The following is an 18,751-nucleotide window of genomic DNA, read 5'->3' as shown; positions in this document are numbered from 1 at the left end:
AAACCTTTAACCTTGAGCGCGGATAAACCCCGCTCTCTCTCTCTCTCTCTCTCTCCGTGTACCGCGGTAATAATCAAATTCACAACAGATTTTCCCCCGGGGCAATCCTTCCCTACATGCCCTCATTTTAATAATAATAATTTTAAAAAACGCTTCCACTTCTCTGGAGACGTCGGTCCCTGCGCCGCCTCGCTGTGGCAGCATCCCTCTCACGCTATCGCGCCGCGGCCGGCGCCGACATCGCAAAGATACGAAAGCGAAGAAAAAAAATAACATTTACACAACAGTTCGGTCCTTTCGAGTGCCGTTGTCGTGTTGCTGACAGATTCCAGTCGCGCGGCAGGTGACCGGGCCCTGCAATCGCGTGCAATCCAAAGCTCGGGACGGCTTCCCAATCGGGCCGATCGACCTCACCCGCGTCAAAATAAAACCTTAAAATGCGCAAACTGGTCCTGCTGGAGCGTGCTGCGGGCGATGGGGGCGAGGTCGATTTTAACGTTCGCGGAGGGAGGTGTCGGGCGGGTCGTTTTCGCTCTGACTAGACGCGGTCCAGGCTGATTCGCTCGCGGTCAGGACTGTCCGCCCGGCCAAAAACCCGCAGCATCTAAACCGATCCATCAGAGTGGTCGCGCAGAAAGCGCACGTCTCCATGTGTTTAAGGACCGCTGGGGGGGGCTACTACTGAGAACAACAGATAGAATGCCCACTGCACCATACACTGCTGCATGCCATAACACACACACACACACACACACACAGATACACACACGCACACGCGCACACATACACATGCACACAAACACATATACACACATGCACATGCACAGACACACACATACACACAGACACACACACACACAAACATATATACACACACGCACGCACATACACACTTAAAAGGGTAATGTCTGTAGCTGGCAGATCCACCTGTGAGAAATCTAGCCGTAGATGTGCCCCGGATTCAACACGGCAGACTGGGGGGGTGGGGTGTGACTGGGGGAGGGGGGGCAGAGTCTGGGTTAAGGAACAGACAGGAATGGCCAAGGAGGAGTAATACGGATGTAGAACAGGGACCAGGGCCAGAGACAGAGAGAGAGAGAGAGAGAGAGAGAGAGATAAAGCACATTGAAATTGAAATTGAGAGGACTGAAGAATGAGAGAAACACAAAAAGAGACAGAGACAGTGAGTGAGTGAGTGAATGAGAGACAAGCACAGAGAGAGAGTGAGTGAGACAGACAGGCACAGAGAGAGAGAAATAGAGAGAGAGAGACAGGCACAGAGAGAGAAATAGAGAGAGAGAGACAGGCACAGAGTGAGAGAGACAGGCACAGAGAGAGAGAGAGAGAGCAGGAACAGTGGGGGGGTTGCCAGGTTGGCGGGTTGCCAGCCCTCCTCCACACTCCCTGCAGAACAGATGGGAGGGCCAAGTGAGCTGGACTCGGTACAGAATGCACTCAGGCACACGGCTTGTTCACAGCGCTGTTCCTCTGGAGAGTACCAGCACCCCCCCCCCCAGCCCCCCACCCCTCCCCCCCTCCCCAGCACCACCCTGGCTTTTCTCCGCCCCCCTGCCTTCAGACCCCCCCCCCCCCACCCCACCCCACCCGGGGCCCGGGGTACCCCCGAGCTCAGCCGCCAGCGCCCCCGTCTCTGAGTCAGAATCTGGCCCCGCCCCTGAGCTTTCAGGCATCCGAAATGCCACAGGAGACCAGGAACGGTTCGTAAAATGCACAACAACCCAGGGAAGAACCCACACCGCCCCCCCCCCTTCTCCCCCCCTCCCCCAGTGCCGACAGGACACAGAGTTCTAACAACAGAACACCGAAGAAAAATAAAGCCAAGCAGCACGCAGGCACAAATCAATTTTTAATAATCATTCGGAAACAAATTCCTCAGACTTGTGTGTGTTTATTTAACTTCTTATGAGAAATGGTTACATTAACTCCCCCTCCCCGCCTTTTTTTATTACCCCGGAAAATTCACAACCTTCTCCAGTAAATGCTTTCAGACACCGAGAAACTGCATCAAAGCACTGGAATTCAGGGAAGGGAAGCATGACTCATTACACCAAAATCCCCTTAAACTCAACGTGGTTCTGTTTTTCTGCTAAAAATAACTTTGAAAATATAACTTAAAACTAACCTGAAAACGTAACTTCAAAACATGTTTTACCCAAACACTTGTGATTTTGAACTATAAAACCATAAAAGAAACATTCATGCAAAGGTCTACAGAATTAATAAACAGTGTAACTTGTAACATATATGGTTGCTGTCACGTGCCCATTCAAAACCACAGCAATTCGTACAGGGGAGACTTTAAAAATAATTTTGGAATGAAATTCCTGTGGAATGACGTCCCACATTCCTCCCAGAGAATTCCAAGGACCGTGTAAGTTTCCTGGCCGCTCAGTTTCCCCGAGTAACCGCCATTACACCCCGAACCGAACACAAAAAGTTTTTGTTTACACGTGCAGATGCGAAACGGGGATCGGGGGGCAGTGTGGCGAGCTGGCATTCCGCGAATCCGCCACGAGCGAAACGCGTTTCTGTTTCCGCGAGCTTTCCCACAGACCGGGGGCTCGAGCTGTGAATCCGCCTCACCTCCTCCCCCCGTCACGCCCCAGCACCGACCCGATCGTCAGGATCCCGCAGAAGACTCGGAGGAGAGAATGAACACAGCTGCGCTCTTCTACGGTCTTTCTGTGAGATCGCTCTTCTGTTGCTATCCTCCGCAGACAGATACCATCCGCCACACAACACAATACGCAAGGAAAATAATATATCTTTCAAAGCACATAACACGTCCTCCTTCATAATGCTTCAGGGGGCTTATTATTACTTATTGTTAATATCTTCAAGGCCTCTTGCAAGAGGCCAGGGGATCTGTTTATCCAAGCTTCAGCTCTGCATGTGGGTAAATACGCTGCAGCTGAATGTAAGCTAATGCTAAGCTCTCGTGGATAATTGAAATACTGAGCTGTAGGAAAAAAACATTACTATTTAATGAATGTGGTTTTTTAAAATATGAATGTATCCAGATTTCAGATATTGATTAAACAGTTTTTCAGTCAAATTGATGAATTGATGATTGACAGCTGATTGGCAGGGTGGTGTGTGGGTCTGACTGTGCTGTATAAGCACAACATCTCTGATTGGCTGGTTATCAGACACAGCCAATCAGGCGAGATAAAGCTACTGAACATCAAGCCTACGAAATATTAACACAGAAAAAAATGAATTCAGCAGCTGGTCACTCACTAATGATCAATCCATTGGGAATACGCTAAAAATCACTGTACACACATTTATATAGAACAACACAACCATGAAAAGAAAAAAAGTATTTAAGTGGTGACTAATGTACGTGTTTTTTGACCTTTTTGAAATTATTGGAAGTCTCCACCAAAAAACTGACTCAATCACAGTCAACACATTTCAACATCTTTGATTCTTAAGACTTCAAAGCACAGTGCCCTTTTGTTAGCAATATATTTTTTTAAATTATTATTAACATCAGTATTCGATCTTCCGAGCATGTGTTGGAGTTGCGGTGTGGTCGGCTGAGTCATATCACACTGAGGGGCTGAATCAGGGCAGTGCAGCCCACAGGCCCGTCTGCTCATCCTGTAGCCCTCGTTTCACAGTGAACTGCATTTAAACAGAGGCTCCATATCCGAGCTGCTCAGCGAGAGAAGAGCAGGCAACGCTGCTTTAGCTGAGAGAAGCACAGAGACGGCAGCACAGGGACAACGTCACTGAGAGGGAATCGGTTACAGTTCTGTAGTGTACAATAGACACACACACACTCACACTCACTCACACACACACTAACACACACTCACACACACATATACATGCACTCACACAACACACACACACACACACTGAGGCACCAGAACTCTAAAATATGCAAGCACACACACAAAGCCTTCATTCTGTGAATCTGTGAATTTCTTTCTTTTTTTTTTTTTTTTGAACAGACAGCTTCTGGAGGGAAATGTTTGAACCCACACACTGCCCCACCACTCACCCCCCCCCCCCCCAAAACTGCTCCCATGTTGCTGGAAACCGTCTCCCCAGCACTCTGCTGTCACGGCACGCACTCTCACACCTCCCGGGGTCACGGGGTCACGGGGTCACGGGACACGCCCACACGGCCCACAGGAGGTGGTGGGAGGACATCGGAAGCCCTCTTTGCTCAAAAAAATAAAAACGACTTCAAATCAAACATCACTCATGTTCTTCTTTTTTTTAAAACCATTTTAACATTTTCTGTGACTCATTTTTCTCCAGCACTGCGGGCCAAACTGCATAAAAACATAAAAGCTCTCCTAGCCGCCCATTCATTCCAAACGGCTCTCAAAGGTCCCGGCGGGCTAGGATTGTCCACGGCGACTTAAACGCTGGTTTGGTGTTCAGGTTCTCCCCTCTCCGTGCCCTACGCGGTTGTTCCCTGCACTTGGACCGGTACTTCTCTCTAGGGTTTTTCAACACACTTGTTCCTGGTTATGGTTATACACTTTGTTGTACGTCGCTCTGGATAAGAGCGTCTGCCAAATGCCTGTAATGTAATGTAATGTTGTGACTTGTGCCGCCGTGTCGCCAAGGCGACCGCGGGGCTCGCGGCAGAGAGCCGTCCGATTCGTCAGCCTAAAGGTTCCGGGCGGACTCGCGTTCGCGGGAACGTTTCAGCAGCCCGAGGAACGAGGTCTACGCCACACCTGGCAGCCCGAGGAACGAGGTCTACGCCACACCTGGCAGCCCGAGGAACGAGGTCTACACCACACCTGGCAGCCCGGGCCACGATGCACCAGCTTCAATTCCTCACCAAGGAGCGATAGAAAAATTAACAAATCGCGTAAAAGATAAATTAATCTGAGAGAGGAACACGTTCGGCTGGAAGCTATAAGCGTACCCTGGATGCCTTTAAAAACCCGATTCAACGACTTCAGTTTGGCTTGTTTGTGTCTTTACTGTGCTCCAACATAAAGATTGACAAAACAGCTGGATGTCTACCATCCCCTTAGTGCTTGTCAGAACATCTGTGCAATTCACAATCCAGGCATTTCCCGCTCCACCACCGACCTTTGCTGACCCCAGTGAGACTCCGCCCCCCTTACGACAAGCACCATGCCACAAAACTCCCTATTTCAGCCCGCCGCCGGACTCCGCCTCTCTCTGGTCCCGCGTGACCGAGCGCGCAGCGGCCGGGCGGAGCTTACTCCCAATCTGCCCGCTCTGACGCAGCGGTGACAAGCGGTGATGTCACGCCCCTCCCCCCGTCCTCCCGTCACGTGTGTCCAGAGGCTCCGCGGGCGTGCCCTCTTAGACGTCCCACTCCAGCCAGCATGACCTCCTTTTCACCTTTCCCCTGGCCCCGCCTTCATTCACTGATCCCGCCTCCATTCCGAGACCACACCCCCAACTCTCTCTTAATGAGCACCTACATTTTCCTCTTAACACACTGGATGATCTGTTCACAAATAAAACGCTTACAATCACAGGTTACAACTAACATGTTTCTTTTATGGTTTTTTTTTTGTTGTCAAGTTCGAGTATGTGTGTGTGTGTGTGTTTATGCGTGTGTGGGTGAGTGTGTCTGTGTGTGTGTCTGCGCGTGTGCACGTATGTGTGCGTGCGTGCATGTGTGAGTGTGTGTTTATGCATATGTGCATGTGTGCTTGTGCGTTTGCTTGAGTGTGTGTGACTCAGTGCTTTCTGTATTACCCAATACAACATGATAGAGAAAAAACTGAGAGAAAAAAGGACAACAAGACCTGTCTGTTCACCCTCTGCAGTTTCGTCTGAGCCACACAGAGGTGACACCTTCCTCCACAAGTGGATTTCTGTCAGATCAGACAGAACGCTGTGGGCTGAGCGTCCAAACGCGGTCAGGGGGGACGGAGGAGGGAGAGGGGGAAGGAGGAGACTGGAAACAGCAGAGGGGGGAGGAGGAGGAGGGAGGAGGAGGAGGCTGGAAGGAGGGAAAAGGAGGAGGCTGGAAGGAGGGAAAAGGAAGAGGCTGGAAGCGGGCAGAGGGGGGAGGAGGAGGCTGGAAGGAGGAGACTGGAAGGTGGAGATTGGAAGCAGCAGAGGGAAGAGGCTGCCTTGCCGTTTCTTCCATCGCTCCTCCAGCCATTGATTAGCACAGAGGCTAAATTTAGCCTGTGATGTATGGCAGTGAGATCACTGAAAACAATGGCTCTGCTTTAGGCTGCTAGAGAGAGCGAGAGAGACAGCAAGAGAGGGGGGAGTGAGTAGGGTGGAGAGGGAGAGAGGGGAGAGAGAGAGAGAGAGAGAGAGAGAGGGAGAAAGGGGGAGAGGGAGGGAGAGAGGAGGAGAGAGAGGGGAGGGAGAGACAGAGGGAGAGAGATAGAGGGGGAGAGGGAGAGCAAGACATGGAGGGACAGAGAGAGGGGGAGGGAGAGAGAGAGTAAGAGAGAGGGGGAGAGAGAGGGGGAAGAGAGGGGGGGAGAGCAAAAGGAAAGACAGGTAGTTCTTCAAACATGCAAAAGGAAGGTCTTTTGTGAAATCCATGAATTTCAGACACTGCCACAGGTGAAAGTCTGACAGCCATACAGTAACACAGGGCCTCAGTGCTGGTTGTGTTTTGTGAAGCCCCTCAGTCCACAAAGCCATGATGCTTCAGCAATCGTCTGCACTTGGGCACATAAATTAAATATCTGTGGGCGGCAGATATTTCACTGGGGGTGGCAGGGTAGCATAACGGGTAATGAGCTGGTCTTGTGACTGTAAGGTCACAGGTTTGATTCCTGGGTACGATGCTGCCGTTGCACCCTCGTGCAAAGTGCTCAACGTGTATTGCTTCATACATCCCGCTGTGTAAATGCATGCTATGTAGAACAAGCATGTAACTGTCCACACCCACGGTGCAACTCGCTTCCGCAGACACATTTTAGCTGGCACCACCTGCGTCCCACAAAACGTCCCTCAAAGGTCGGCCGTGAGTGAGTGAGTGACCACAATTTGCCATGCATAGCCCACGGCGTCAGTTCCTGCGCGCCTTGGAAAAAATGCATGTGTAAGTCTCTCTGGATAAGAGCATTTGCTAAATGCCCGTAACATAAATACTGACTGGAAAAGGTGATGATACTTCTGGTTCCGGTATTGCTCTGACTTGCAGAAGAAGGTTCTGGATATACTGGACCAGCACTGTCATACCTGGGCTCCGGACAGACAGTGCTGCTAGTGATAGACCAGGTTTTGAAACTAAAGCTCTGCATGACTGTGAGCTGGGAACAGTAGACTGTGTACATTCTGGAAGATTAGAGCTGAGTAAATGCTCTTGTGTGGGCCTAATGCCGAAACGGACAACATAGCTCTGTAGAGCCATCGATGCTGAGTCAATACACACACAGCTGATTCTTATTCCATAACTTCATCTCACTTACCGCCTATGAAACCAGGGGTTTGATATGATGGCAGGGCGAGACTAAATCCACTGCATGCACTAAATCCAACACACTGCAAGACTGCATGCACTAAATCCAACACACTGCAAGACTGCATGCACTAAATCCAACACACTGCAAGACTGCATGCACTAAATCCAACACACTGCATGACTGCATGCACTAAATCCAACACACTGCACGACTGCATTCACTAAATCCAACACGCTGCACGACTGCATGCACTAAATCCAACACACTGCAAGACTGCATGCACTAAATCCAACACACTGCACGACTGCATGCACTAAATCCAACACACTGCAAGACTGCATGCACTAAATCCAACACACTGCACGATTGCATGCACTAAATCCAACACACTGCACGATTGCATGCACTAAATCCAACACACTGCATGACTGCATGCACTAAATCCAACACACTGCACGATTGCATGCACTAAATCCAACACACTGCACGATTGCATGCACTAAATCCAACACACTGCTGCAAGACTGCATGCACTAAATCCAACACACTGCAAGACTGCATGCACTAAATCCTACACACTGCTGCAAGACTGCATGCACTAAATTCAACACGCTGCAAGACTGCATGCACTAAATCCAACACGCTGCAAGATTGCATGCACTGAATCAAACATGCTGCGGCAAGACTGCATGCACTAAATCCAACACACTGCAAGACTGCATGCACTAAATCCAACATGCTGCAGCAAGACTGCATGCACTAAATTCAACACGCTGCAAGACTGCATGCACTAAATCCAACACGCTGCAAGATTGCATGCACTGAATCAAACATGCTGCGGCAAGACTGCATGCACTAAATCCAACACACTGCAAGACTGCATGCACTAAATCCAACACACTGCAAGACTGCATGCACTAAATCCAACACGCTGTGAGACTGGAGACTGCACGCGCCATAAACTCACATGGAAACGGAAATCATGCACTTAAGCGGAGCCAGTACTGCGCAGCGCTCAAACAAAACAATAAATTATGAGCACCTGCACCCAACAATCAGTGCGTCTGGGAGCCTAGGCAGTTAATGCACTACATTAGTCTATGGCTTAAGAGCACATGCTCCCTTAAAACAACACGTTTGCTCTAGAAAACCTGGTCCAAAACGGCGTCTACGCCACCGAGGTTCTGCGTCACGTCGAGGATACGGAAGACGGAGCAGAAGTCCATCGGAGCGTGAACGTTTCGCCGTCGGTAAACGCGCAGCTTCAGTTGCATGAAACCACGCAGGTTCCCACACGCATTGCGCCGTTTCACCTTACAAGGGAACTGAATTCTTCTCGGTTTTCCGGAGAACAGACGGCAAGCCCAGACTAACGTGTCGCAGTCAGCTCAGCCGGTCCCGAATTTCAGTAACTACCTGATGATGTTAATTGTAGCTCCGGGCGAGAATCGCACCAAATACTGAAACCACGAGTTCCTATTTGGAAAACTAGGACAGGGTGACGGATTCGCTACGCTAACTTAATTGTTACAGCGCCATTAAAAAAAAGTGAACACACACGTGCCTGAACATCCCTGGAGCGAGAGAAACGAAGCAGCTCCCTGAACGTCAGCGGGGTGACAACAGACCTGTCACGGGAAGAGAGAGAACAGGGGTGCACCTGACGCCCTCACGAAACACTCTCGCCAACGGGGCAGGATGGAGGACGGCTGCGAAATTAACACACTTCCTGCAAAAACTCATGAACCGCACTGAAACCTCATGCACACTGATACCTTACGCACACTGAAACCTCACACACACTGAAACCAAAACACACTGAAACCTTACACACACACTGAAACCTCATGCACACTGAAACCAAAACACGCTGAAACCTCAGACACACTGAAACCAAAACACACTGAAACCTCAGACACACTGAAACCTCATGCACACTGAAAGCAAAACACGCTGAAACCTCAGACACACTGAAACCAAAACACACTGATACCTCACACACACTGAAACCAAAACACCCTGAAACCTCAGACACACTAAAACCAAAACACACTGAAACCTCAGACACACTGAAACCAAAATACACAGATTCCTCACACACACTGAAACCAAAACACACTGAAACCCAGACACACTGAAACCAAAGCACACCGAAAACTCACACACTGAAACCTCATACACACTGAAACCTCAGACACACTGAAACCTCATGCACACTGAAACCTCATGCAGAGATTGAGTAAAATATTCAATCTCCCGAGTGTTCTGTCACCTGGACGGGCAGGGTTGCATGGTATAAATGTGTCGTACATATCCACAATCCATCAAATCATAGATAATCACCCCTTCTGCCATTAATGCTAATTAGATCATCTTTAGTCAATGTTGTTAATTACAAGAATCAATTGTACTTTCATGGTTACTACTGTTGCCATTATATTTTTTAATGAAATTTGTTCCCTGCTTTATCTTACTTTATATTGCTACTATCATCTTTATCTAAGCTGCTCAGGGTAATAAAACTGTCACATTGTTTGTTCATTTTTTCTGGTGTGGCAGTCTTGCTATAATATAGACAAATGCTACGGAGGCCACTTTGCTTTGTTGATTTTTCAGTTCGCTTTGTTGAGTCAACAATGTCCGTTTACTCTGTGATAAAAGACACAGGGAATGTGCTGGACTGGAGGATTGTGGTTTGAGAAGGTGAGAGAAGGAAGGCTGACAGGACAGGTGCCTCTACGCCTCAGCCCCGCCCCTACAACAACTGCATTCTGGGAAATCTCACGCAACGCATAAATAATAACACAATAATTGAAAGACACCCAAAATTACCTGAGTGAAGACACGTCCTTCCCCCCATGTCAAGGTGGGGGGGGCGGGGCCTTCCAGCCACCCTCCATGCTTATCATTACCCATAATCCCCAGGGCCTTCAGAACATCCAGACATGAACCACATGAACACGTTTTTAGGCCCCTGTCTTCGCTGCGTTAGTGTGCTCACCACGCAGGCGCCGGTGTTCATGGTGAAAAGCGCTGACGCACGCGAGCGCGCTCCGCGAAACGTAAGGAGGACCCGACACTCTATGGTGCGTTTGTACACATACCTGGGTCAAATACGTATTCGTTTTGGATTCAAATACTTTTCTACACTTTACTGATCTTGTCTGGTGTATTGGAACCAATGAAATACCCTCAAAGTGTGCAAACCCTGCCTTCTGGTCATACTGGCAGGCTCAATTACACTAGGCAAGATCAATAGAGCACAGAAAACTATCTGAATCCAAAACAAATACGCATTTGACCCAGGTCTGGTACACACATTACACCTCTCACAAAAAATTGCTGCAAAGTTACACCATCATTTAACTGAAGTACAATGCAAGTTAAAATGCAGCACAAGTGAGTTCCACTTCAGGAGTACCGCACGAGGAGTAGCACCACTGCACTATGACTGCAGTAATACTGCCATTTAAAAAGCAAGAGTTTCCAAAACATTGCGTAATACTGCAGTAATACTACAAAAACCACAATTGGTGACGGCCTACCTCCCCTGACACAGCCTTATATCACACCCTCCCTCTCAGTTTTGAAACCTTTTTTATAAAAACTTATTTTAAAGGCTAGGCCGCGTTATCGAACGCCACACACGGGTTTAGGACCCGGGGGAGAGGCGGCGGACTTGCACGGGGCCGGGTGCGTAAACAGTCCACACGTTTGACATCCGGCCAATAGTAACGGCCCGTTGCGCTGAGGGGGCGGAGCCTCCATCTCCCATCAGGGGCTCAAAGCGCCGCCAATCACGGTCCCTCGGCAAGCAGGAAGAGAATGAAGAGAAAGAGAGTGAAGAATGAAAAAAAGACTTCGACAGGCGGGGGGTGGGGGGGGGGGAGCTTAGTTGGCGGGTTGCTGCCGACGCGGCGGTCTACTGCGACCGGCATGGCCACCGTCGACCTTTCTTTCCGCCACAAACGGCGGCCGCTAAGTCTGCCAGTCTCTCTTTACGGAGGGAAGATAAATCATTTTCGCTCTTCGCCAATTCCGACTCGAGAGGTTTCGAGTGTTCAGTAAACTTTAAGGCGCTGTCGCTGGAGGTTGATTAGAAGGAGCCTCTGGTGGTGCGTTCTCAAGTGTGCGTTACGCACGGAGTCCAGACTACACGCCGTTTGTGTGGCGCGCTCTGTCCTAAAAACTGACTTGCGTTTCGATTCCTCGAATGAATACAGGATCTCTGGAGGCCCTCTCCAGGCTGACGGTCACTCTCCGTACGTCGGGCAAGGCATTATGGGAATAGAACACAGCGGTAACGTCACCACGTGTGACTGTGTGACCTTTGGTCAATTCCTTAATCCCCCACTGATACAAAGTATAGGACAAGCCAATTAAGGCTTGAACAATTTAAGAGCGGGATTTTTCTAACCCCTCATTACAATGAGGTTCTCCTGAGGGAAAATTAGGTCACTTAATTACGACAAGTAAGGATGTAAAAAATAAATGGAACTGTTTAACGGTTAAACCTTTAGGAACTTCTGTGATATTAACATACAGTGATTTTTTAAAATACTAATGTCATTATACTAAAACATAGCAAACTGTCATTTACCTATATAAATTCAGAATATTCAGCCGCAAGCAGATCAATGACCAACGTCACTTCCTTTGGTTACAACGCAACATACATTCAGGCTCTGGCAGAGTCAGACTGCTACAGCTTTCATATCAGCTGCATAGGGGGGAAAAGGCGACTGCAATTCAGAAGGTCGAGTTCCTTTTCCTATGGTCCTGTTCGTAGCTAAACAAACAAACAAGGACATCGCCTGCTTGATTTAATATTTATTGCTTAATCGTGAGCTGCGGTCGACTGAAATTTGACTTCGCCAGATTGGCTTTTGAAGGGCGCCGCAGCTTCACGAGAAAATCGGCAGAGCTGTTCCGCTAACGCAATTACGCAGCTTTCCTTGAAATGTAACGGTGAAGCATTTCTCCGGGGAATTCTGGCATCTGTCCTGTTAATGCATTGATGAGGGAGTTCTCCAGCGGCGTTTAGCACCAACAGGCTAAGCTGAGCTGTTCAGACCACAACAACACAATTGTATTTAATTTTTATTGTTTACTGAAACACTTATCTAAATATACATTTTTAAAAAACGTTTTTTTGTGTGCAATTTTTTGTTTTAAAAGGCAAGAAATGAACGCAATGATGAATGAAAATGCCTAAAAACTCCGCTCATTATTTACAAAAACACATTATTTTAGCCGACTCCCTTAATTTTTGGGGGGTTTTTCTACAATAAGCAAAATGCTTCAGCTCACAATAAGAAGCTCTCTTTTCTCTTCTCAGGCAGTCTGTTTTTTGGCGCAGTCTTACCCTGGCCAGGAATCTCATTTACCGTCAGCCAGGCACAGTACATGATTATGCGGTCAATATACGCGGCGCAGCAATCCAATTACTGCTGATAAGGGGAAGCGCAATCACAAAAGCAATATGCAGGTGTAGCGATGATCTTAAGAAATGCACTCAACGCCATCACCAATGCAAAGATTAGCAAAATAATCTTTAACATTTAAATCCCCATTTCAGCAAATAGTTCAGTCATTCCTAACAGAAATGCCAACAAAAAAACAGAAATGGGTTAAGAAACCAGGAGATCTGGAAAATGACACCAACAGCCCATTTTCACAGGTACTTTAAGCACTAATGCAGGAAATTAGAGGTACTTTAGGTACTAATACAATAAATCTCAGGTACTTTACGTACTAACTGAGAGAATTCCAGGCGCTTCAAGCACTAATAGAGTAAATTACCAGTACTTTTTTCACTAATACAGGAAATTACAGCTACTTTCAGTATAGCTTATAGTACAAGACAGTATAGCTTCTGCTCATGTACAAATGTTCAAGTGTCACGCACACCTTCCATTCCCCAAAGGTCCCCGCCAGACCGGGTCAGGGGAATAATCTAATGCCAAACACAAGTCCCCGTGTCCCATTTAAATAATTCTGCTTCTCAGAATCAGCTCTAGCCCCATGTCTGCCCACCCCCCCATCACAACGTAATGAGGTCTTTGTCGAGGGCTCGGTGACCTCTGACCTTTGCTTCCCAGGGTTTGTGAGAGAGACGTCTCTGTGCAGAGGAGCGCTCTGGGGGGATGGGAGGGGGGGGAGGAGGCAGGCTCATCAGTAGATAAAAGCACCTGTCAGTCTCCGCTGGGGGGGGGGGGGTAAGGGGGGGCAGGCGGGCGGGGCTGGGCCCCTCCTTAATCCAGACCGTCCCCCCACTCTGTGATGCCATAGAACACCACACAAAGAGGACGTAAAAATGCGCGCCCCCCCAAAAAAAATTCACTTACGCATTACAATTGTCTTCTGCACAAGCTAGACACAAAATGGCCACGGCACAGCACAAATGGAGGGTCCGAACGCAAGCAAATTTCACCCCACCCCCCCTCCCCACCCTAACCCCCACACTCATTACGTCACTACATCAGAGCCTGTCCAGTTCTCATGCAATCCCAGTGTGCAACAGGGCCAAAGCAACACAAAACCAGGCCTCGTATGTTTGCCATAACTCCACAGTGCTGATTCAGAAAGCCTGCGCCACCCACAGATAAACTCACCAGCAAACTCTGAACTAAAGTGACCCCGATTAACCGGCTCAACCAATTAATTCATTTTGATATAATTTCAAATAACATTTCCCATAATTCGTAATACGCAGTGTTTTACAATTTCCTGTGAAGTTGCACATCTGAAGGTATAATTAATTTTCAGACTGTAATTTGTCAAATGTCAGTATTTTTCTGGATTGATGTTGCAGGTTATGATAGTTAACTGGGGAATTACGATACTTTTTTGAATTCCTCAAAAACGCTTTCCAGAACGGCTCATTTTAATTTGGTTGTAAAAACGCAGAGACAAAAAAAGGTAGCGTGTCCTGCTAGCGACCGCGCGGCACGATATGAAAGCTATCTGTAGTCCGGCGCAGCAGGACGAGCTGTTAGCCCCTGCAGTCCAACTCTCCAGCCCACACCACGGCTGTGCGGCTGCCTTACATCACACACCACAGCTGCCTTACATCACACACCACAGCGGTGTGGCTGCCCTTACATCACACACCACAGCTGCCTTATATCACACACCACAGCTATGCGGCTGCCTTACATCACACACCACAGCTGCCTTACAACACACACCACAGCTGCCTTACATCACACACCACAGCTGCCTTACATCACACACACCACAGCTGTGTAGCTGCCCTTACATCACACACACCACAGCTGCCTTACAACACACACACCACAGCTGTGTAGCTGCCCTTACATCACACACACCACAGCTGCCTTACAACACACACCACAGCTGCCTTACATCACACACCACAGCTGCCTTACATCACACACACCACAGCTGCCTTACATCACACACCACAGCTGTCTTACATCACACACCACAGCTGCCTTACATCACACACACCACAGCTGTGTAGCTGCCCTTACATCACACACACCACAGCTGCCTTACAACACACACCACAGCTGCCTTACATCACACACCACAGCTGCCTTACATCACACACACCACAGCGGTGTGGCTGCCCTTACATCACACACCACAGCTGTGTGGCTGCCCTGACATCACACACCACAGCTGTGTGGCTCCCTTACATCACACACCACAGCTGCCTTACATCACACACACCACAGCGGTGTGGCTGCCCTTACATCACACACCACAGCGGTGTGGCTGCCCTGACATCACACACCACAGCGGTGTGGCTGCCCTGACATCACACACCACAGCGGTGTGGCTGCCCTGACATCACACACCACAGCGGTGTGGCTGCCCTTACATTACACACCACAGCGGTGTGGCTGCCCTTACATCACACACCACAGCGGTGTGGCTGCCCTTACATTACACACCACAGCTGCCTTACAACACACACCACAGCTGCCTTACATCACACACCACAGCTGCCTTACATCACACACACCACAGCGGTGTGGCTGCCCTTACATCACACACCACAGCGGTGTGGCTGCCCTTACATCACATGCCGCAGCGACGGCAATTGCTCATCCGGGCCGCGGCAACAGAAAAACAGGTTCCGAGGACACAATGGGGGTAAGGTAACGAGCGGCCGCGTCCTGAGGGTTAAACAGGTCTGAGCTCTGAGCGGCACGCCCACAGAAAGAGCGAGCAGGAACCGCCGCGGGGAGGGAGAGAAAAGGAGGAGAGACGCTGCTCTCTTCTCCTTCTACACTATCCATCCGTCTTCTCTCTCTTATCTCCACCCCCCCCTCCTCAACCACTCGCCTATTTTCTCTTCCTCTGTGTCCCGACTCCCCCCCCCTCCTCCTCCTCCTCCTCCTCTTCCTCCGTCAGTTCTTGCGCTCTCTTTTCCCAGCTGAATCAACATGGCGCACGTCTCTCTCTGCGTGAGCCCGGCCAGATAATGCAAATGTTTCTATAAATAGGGCGGGATAGTGCTGACTGCGTCTCTCTCAGGTGAGACACCGCCACCCGATAAACACTCAGAGGAGGGCCGGCCGCCAAGAAGAACCCACAGAGCCGAATCCACTCCAAATCCGCCGCTTCCGGAGAGTTCCGCCAAACCCACGCCACCGCTGCCGCCGTGGGAACTCCCCACACACGCCCACCCACCCCGCCCCCCGCTCCACACACACACACACCAACCCCCCCGCCCTGCCCCTCCCCCTCCCCACACACACACCAACCCCCCCGCTCCCCACACAACCACCCCCCCCCCGCCCTGCCCCTCCCCGCACTCACCCTCCAGCTCGCGGTGGATGACGTCGGCCAGGTTAGGCTCCTCCCCCCACCAGAAGATCCAGAGCTCCTTGGCGTGGGGGCGTACGTCGCGGCGCCACACGCACAGCAGGTTGGCCCGCACGCAGCGGGTGAAGCTCCGCAGGATGGGGTCGTCCGGGGCCGGCGCCGAAATGACCGGGCCGCACCCGCCCCCCCCGCGGAACCCGTAGCGCCGCCATTTGATGCCGGTCAGCTCCGCCTGCGGGGGAGAAGGAAGGGGGGAGAGGGGGAGGGGTTAGGGGCGGAGCTTCTTATCTGAGGCACCAGAACAATCAGAGATACAGAAGCAGCGCTAATTCCACCCAGAGGAGCCAATGAGAGACAGCGGCGCTGACGGTACAGCTGAAATACAACGTGCGGTCAAAGCTGGGCCAGCTCAGACTGTCTGCCTCACATAAGGGTAAGATGCACAACAGCACAGGTGGAGGACGCCAGACATCGATCGGCCATCTTCCACAGGGCACCATTTCACAGCTGCACAGGGGGCACGTTTCACATCCTTTGTGTCCGATTTGTAATCACCGATTTTTACACCACAAACACTCTGCAAGCCTGAAGCACGCACGCCTGATCGGTACGCCCTAAAGCACACGCCCCCAAGCGCACACACACACCCCACACATACCCCACACACACACACACACCTCACACATACCCCACACACTCACACACCCCACACAGACCCCACACACTCACACACCCCACACATACCCCATTCACACACCCCACACACACACACACACTCACCTCACACATACCCCATTCACAGATCCTGCACAGGCCTCACACACACACACACCACATACCCATTCCACACCCCACACTACCCCATTCACAGATCCTGCACAGACCCCACACACACACACACACTCACCTCACATATACCCCATTCACAGATCCTGCACAGACCCCACACACACACACACTCACCTCACACATACCCCATTCACAGATCCTGCACAGGCCCCACACACACACACACACTCACCTCACACATACCCCATTCACAGATCCTGCACAGACCCCACACACACATAACCCATTCACACACCCCACACATACCCCATTCACAGATCCTGCACAGGCCCCACACACAGACACCGTACACATAACCCATTCACAGATCCTGCACAGACCCCACACACACACACACCCACACACATAACCCATTCACACACCCACCATACCCCATTCACAGATCCTGCACAGGCCCCACACACACACCTCACACATAACCCATTCACAGATCCTGCACAGACCCCACACACACACACACCACACACATAACCCATTCACACACCCCACACATACCCCATTCACACACCCTGCAGAGACCCCACACACACACACCCCACACATAACCCACACACACACACCCCACACACACACCCCACTCTCACTGTGAGCCAGTGACTTCTCCAGTGTACTACAGGAGTTTGACTGGGGGAGGCACATTCTGACTGATGCAGCCGTGTACCGTAATGCTAAGCAGGGTACGGGGATTGTGACCCCCCCCCCCCCAGCTCGTGGGTATGACCCCCCAGGAGGGGCACTGCCACAGTACCCTTGAGTAAAGACACTCAACCGGAATCCAGCTGTATAAATGGGTTGTGTGTAAATAACGTTAGCCGCGCGAGTCGCTCAGGGTGAGAACGCCTGGTTAGCGGCTCCAATGCAAAGTGCGAAGCAGTGGGAATCCGAGGGGCTCTTCGGTTGAAGCCCAGCTTCCCTGGGGAAGAACGGGGTGAAAGAGAGTCCTGTCTGAGCAGACTCAGTCAGCACTAACATGGGCCTGGCTCCAACCAATCGCGTCTGTAACTGAAGGGTTGCCAGGTGACCAGTTTCTGACTGGAATGTCAGGTTTTCCAATTGTTTCGTACAGGTCCAGTTCGTGGGCCCCGATCAGACGATATAAACGCCCGGTCTGAATAACAGATTAAAATCGGACCGCTAGTTTGCATCGAATACCATCTTCCATCACTGCAGTTACACCTTGTTACCTCCTAATCCCGCCCCCGTCCCCGATGCAGTGGAAAGCTGCCCACTATGTCCCCTACGTGCGCGTGTGCATGGCGTCCAGCTGTCAATCTAACCCCCCCGGTCTACAGCAGCGGTTCCCCTTCCTGACAGGATGATCGCTTGTTGGGGGTATCACGTCCACGACCCGACTCTATCGTCGAACCGTTTTTTAACACGTTACCGTAGCGCAGAACTCCGCGCCTTAGTTAAGCGCGCTACGCCGCGTTATCCACGTTTAGCAGGCCGGGGCTGTCTCGCGCACTTCCCCCCCTTTCCCTTCCGCGGAGGGAGGGCTGAGATGACACCTCCGGGCCCCGGCATCCGCAGCCGGATAATAACTCGGCGGCGGCGGCGGCGGCGAGAAATCTCTCACCTGAGACGACACGGAGACGGAGCGCCGATGCGCGCTGGAGTTTCCTAAGAGCCGCCCGCACCTGAGCCTCAACTCTCCCGCCGGCGCAGAACCCCCCCCCCCCCCCCCCCCTCCGCTG

The 18,751-nt window shown here is 50.7% G+C and overlaps 1 protein-coding gene across 1 annotated transcript in view; it reads right to left on the bottom strand.

Moving 5' to 3' along the window:
• LOC135239212 (mediator of RNA polymerase II transcription subunit 13-like) overlaps positions 1-18,751 on the bottom strand; it is an 86,075-nt gene that overhangs the window by 51,049 nt on the left and 16,275 nt on the right. Inside the window, exon 2 of the mRNA XM_064307733.1 lies at positions 16,203-16,440. Within this exon, the coding sequence (XP_064163803.1) occupies positions 16,203-16,440 (238 nt within the window). The remainder of the gene's footprint in view (positions 1-16,202; positions 16,441-18,751) is intronic.

Source organism: Anguilla rostrata, chromosome 14 (assembly GCF_018555375.3).
Source record: "Anguilla rostrata isolate EN2019 chromosome 14, ASM1855537v3, whole genome shotgun sequence".
Lineage (NCBI taxonomy): Eukaryota > Metazoa > Chordata > Actinopteri > Anguilliformes > Anguillidae > Anguilla > Anguilla rostrata.
The sequence above is the reverse complement of the archived record's forward strand: the minus strand, read 5'-3'. Positions and strand labels throughout refer to the sequence as shown.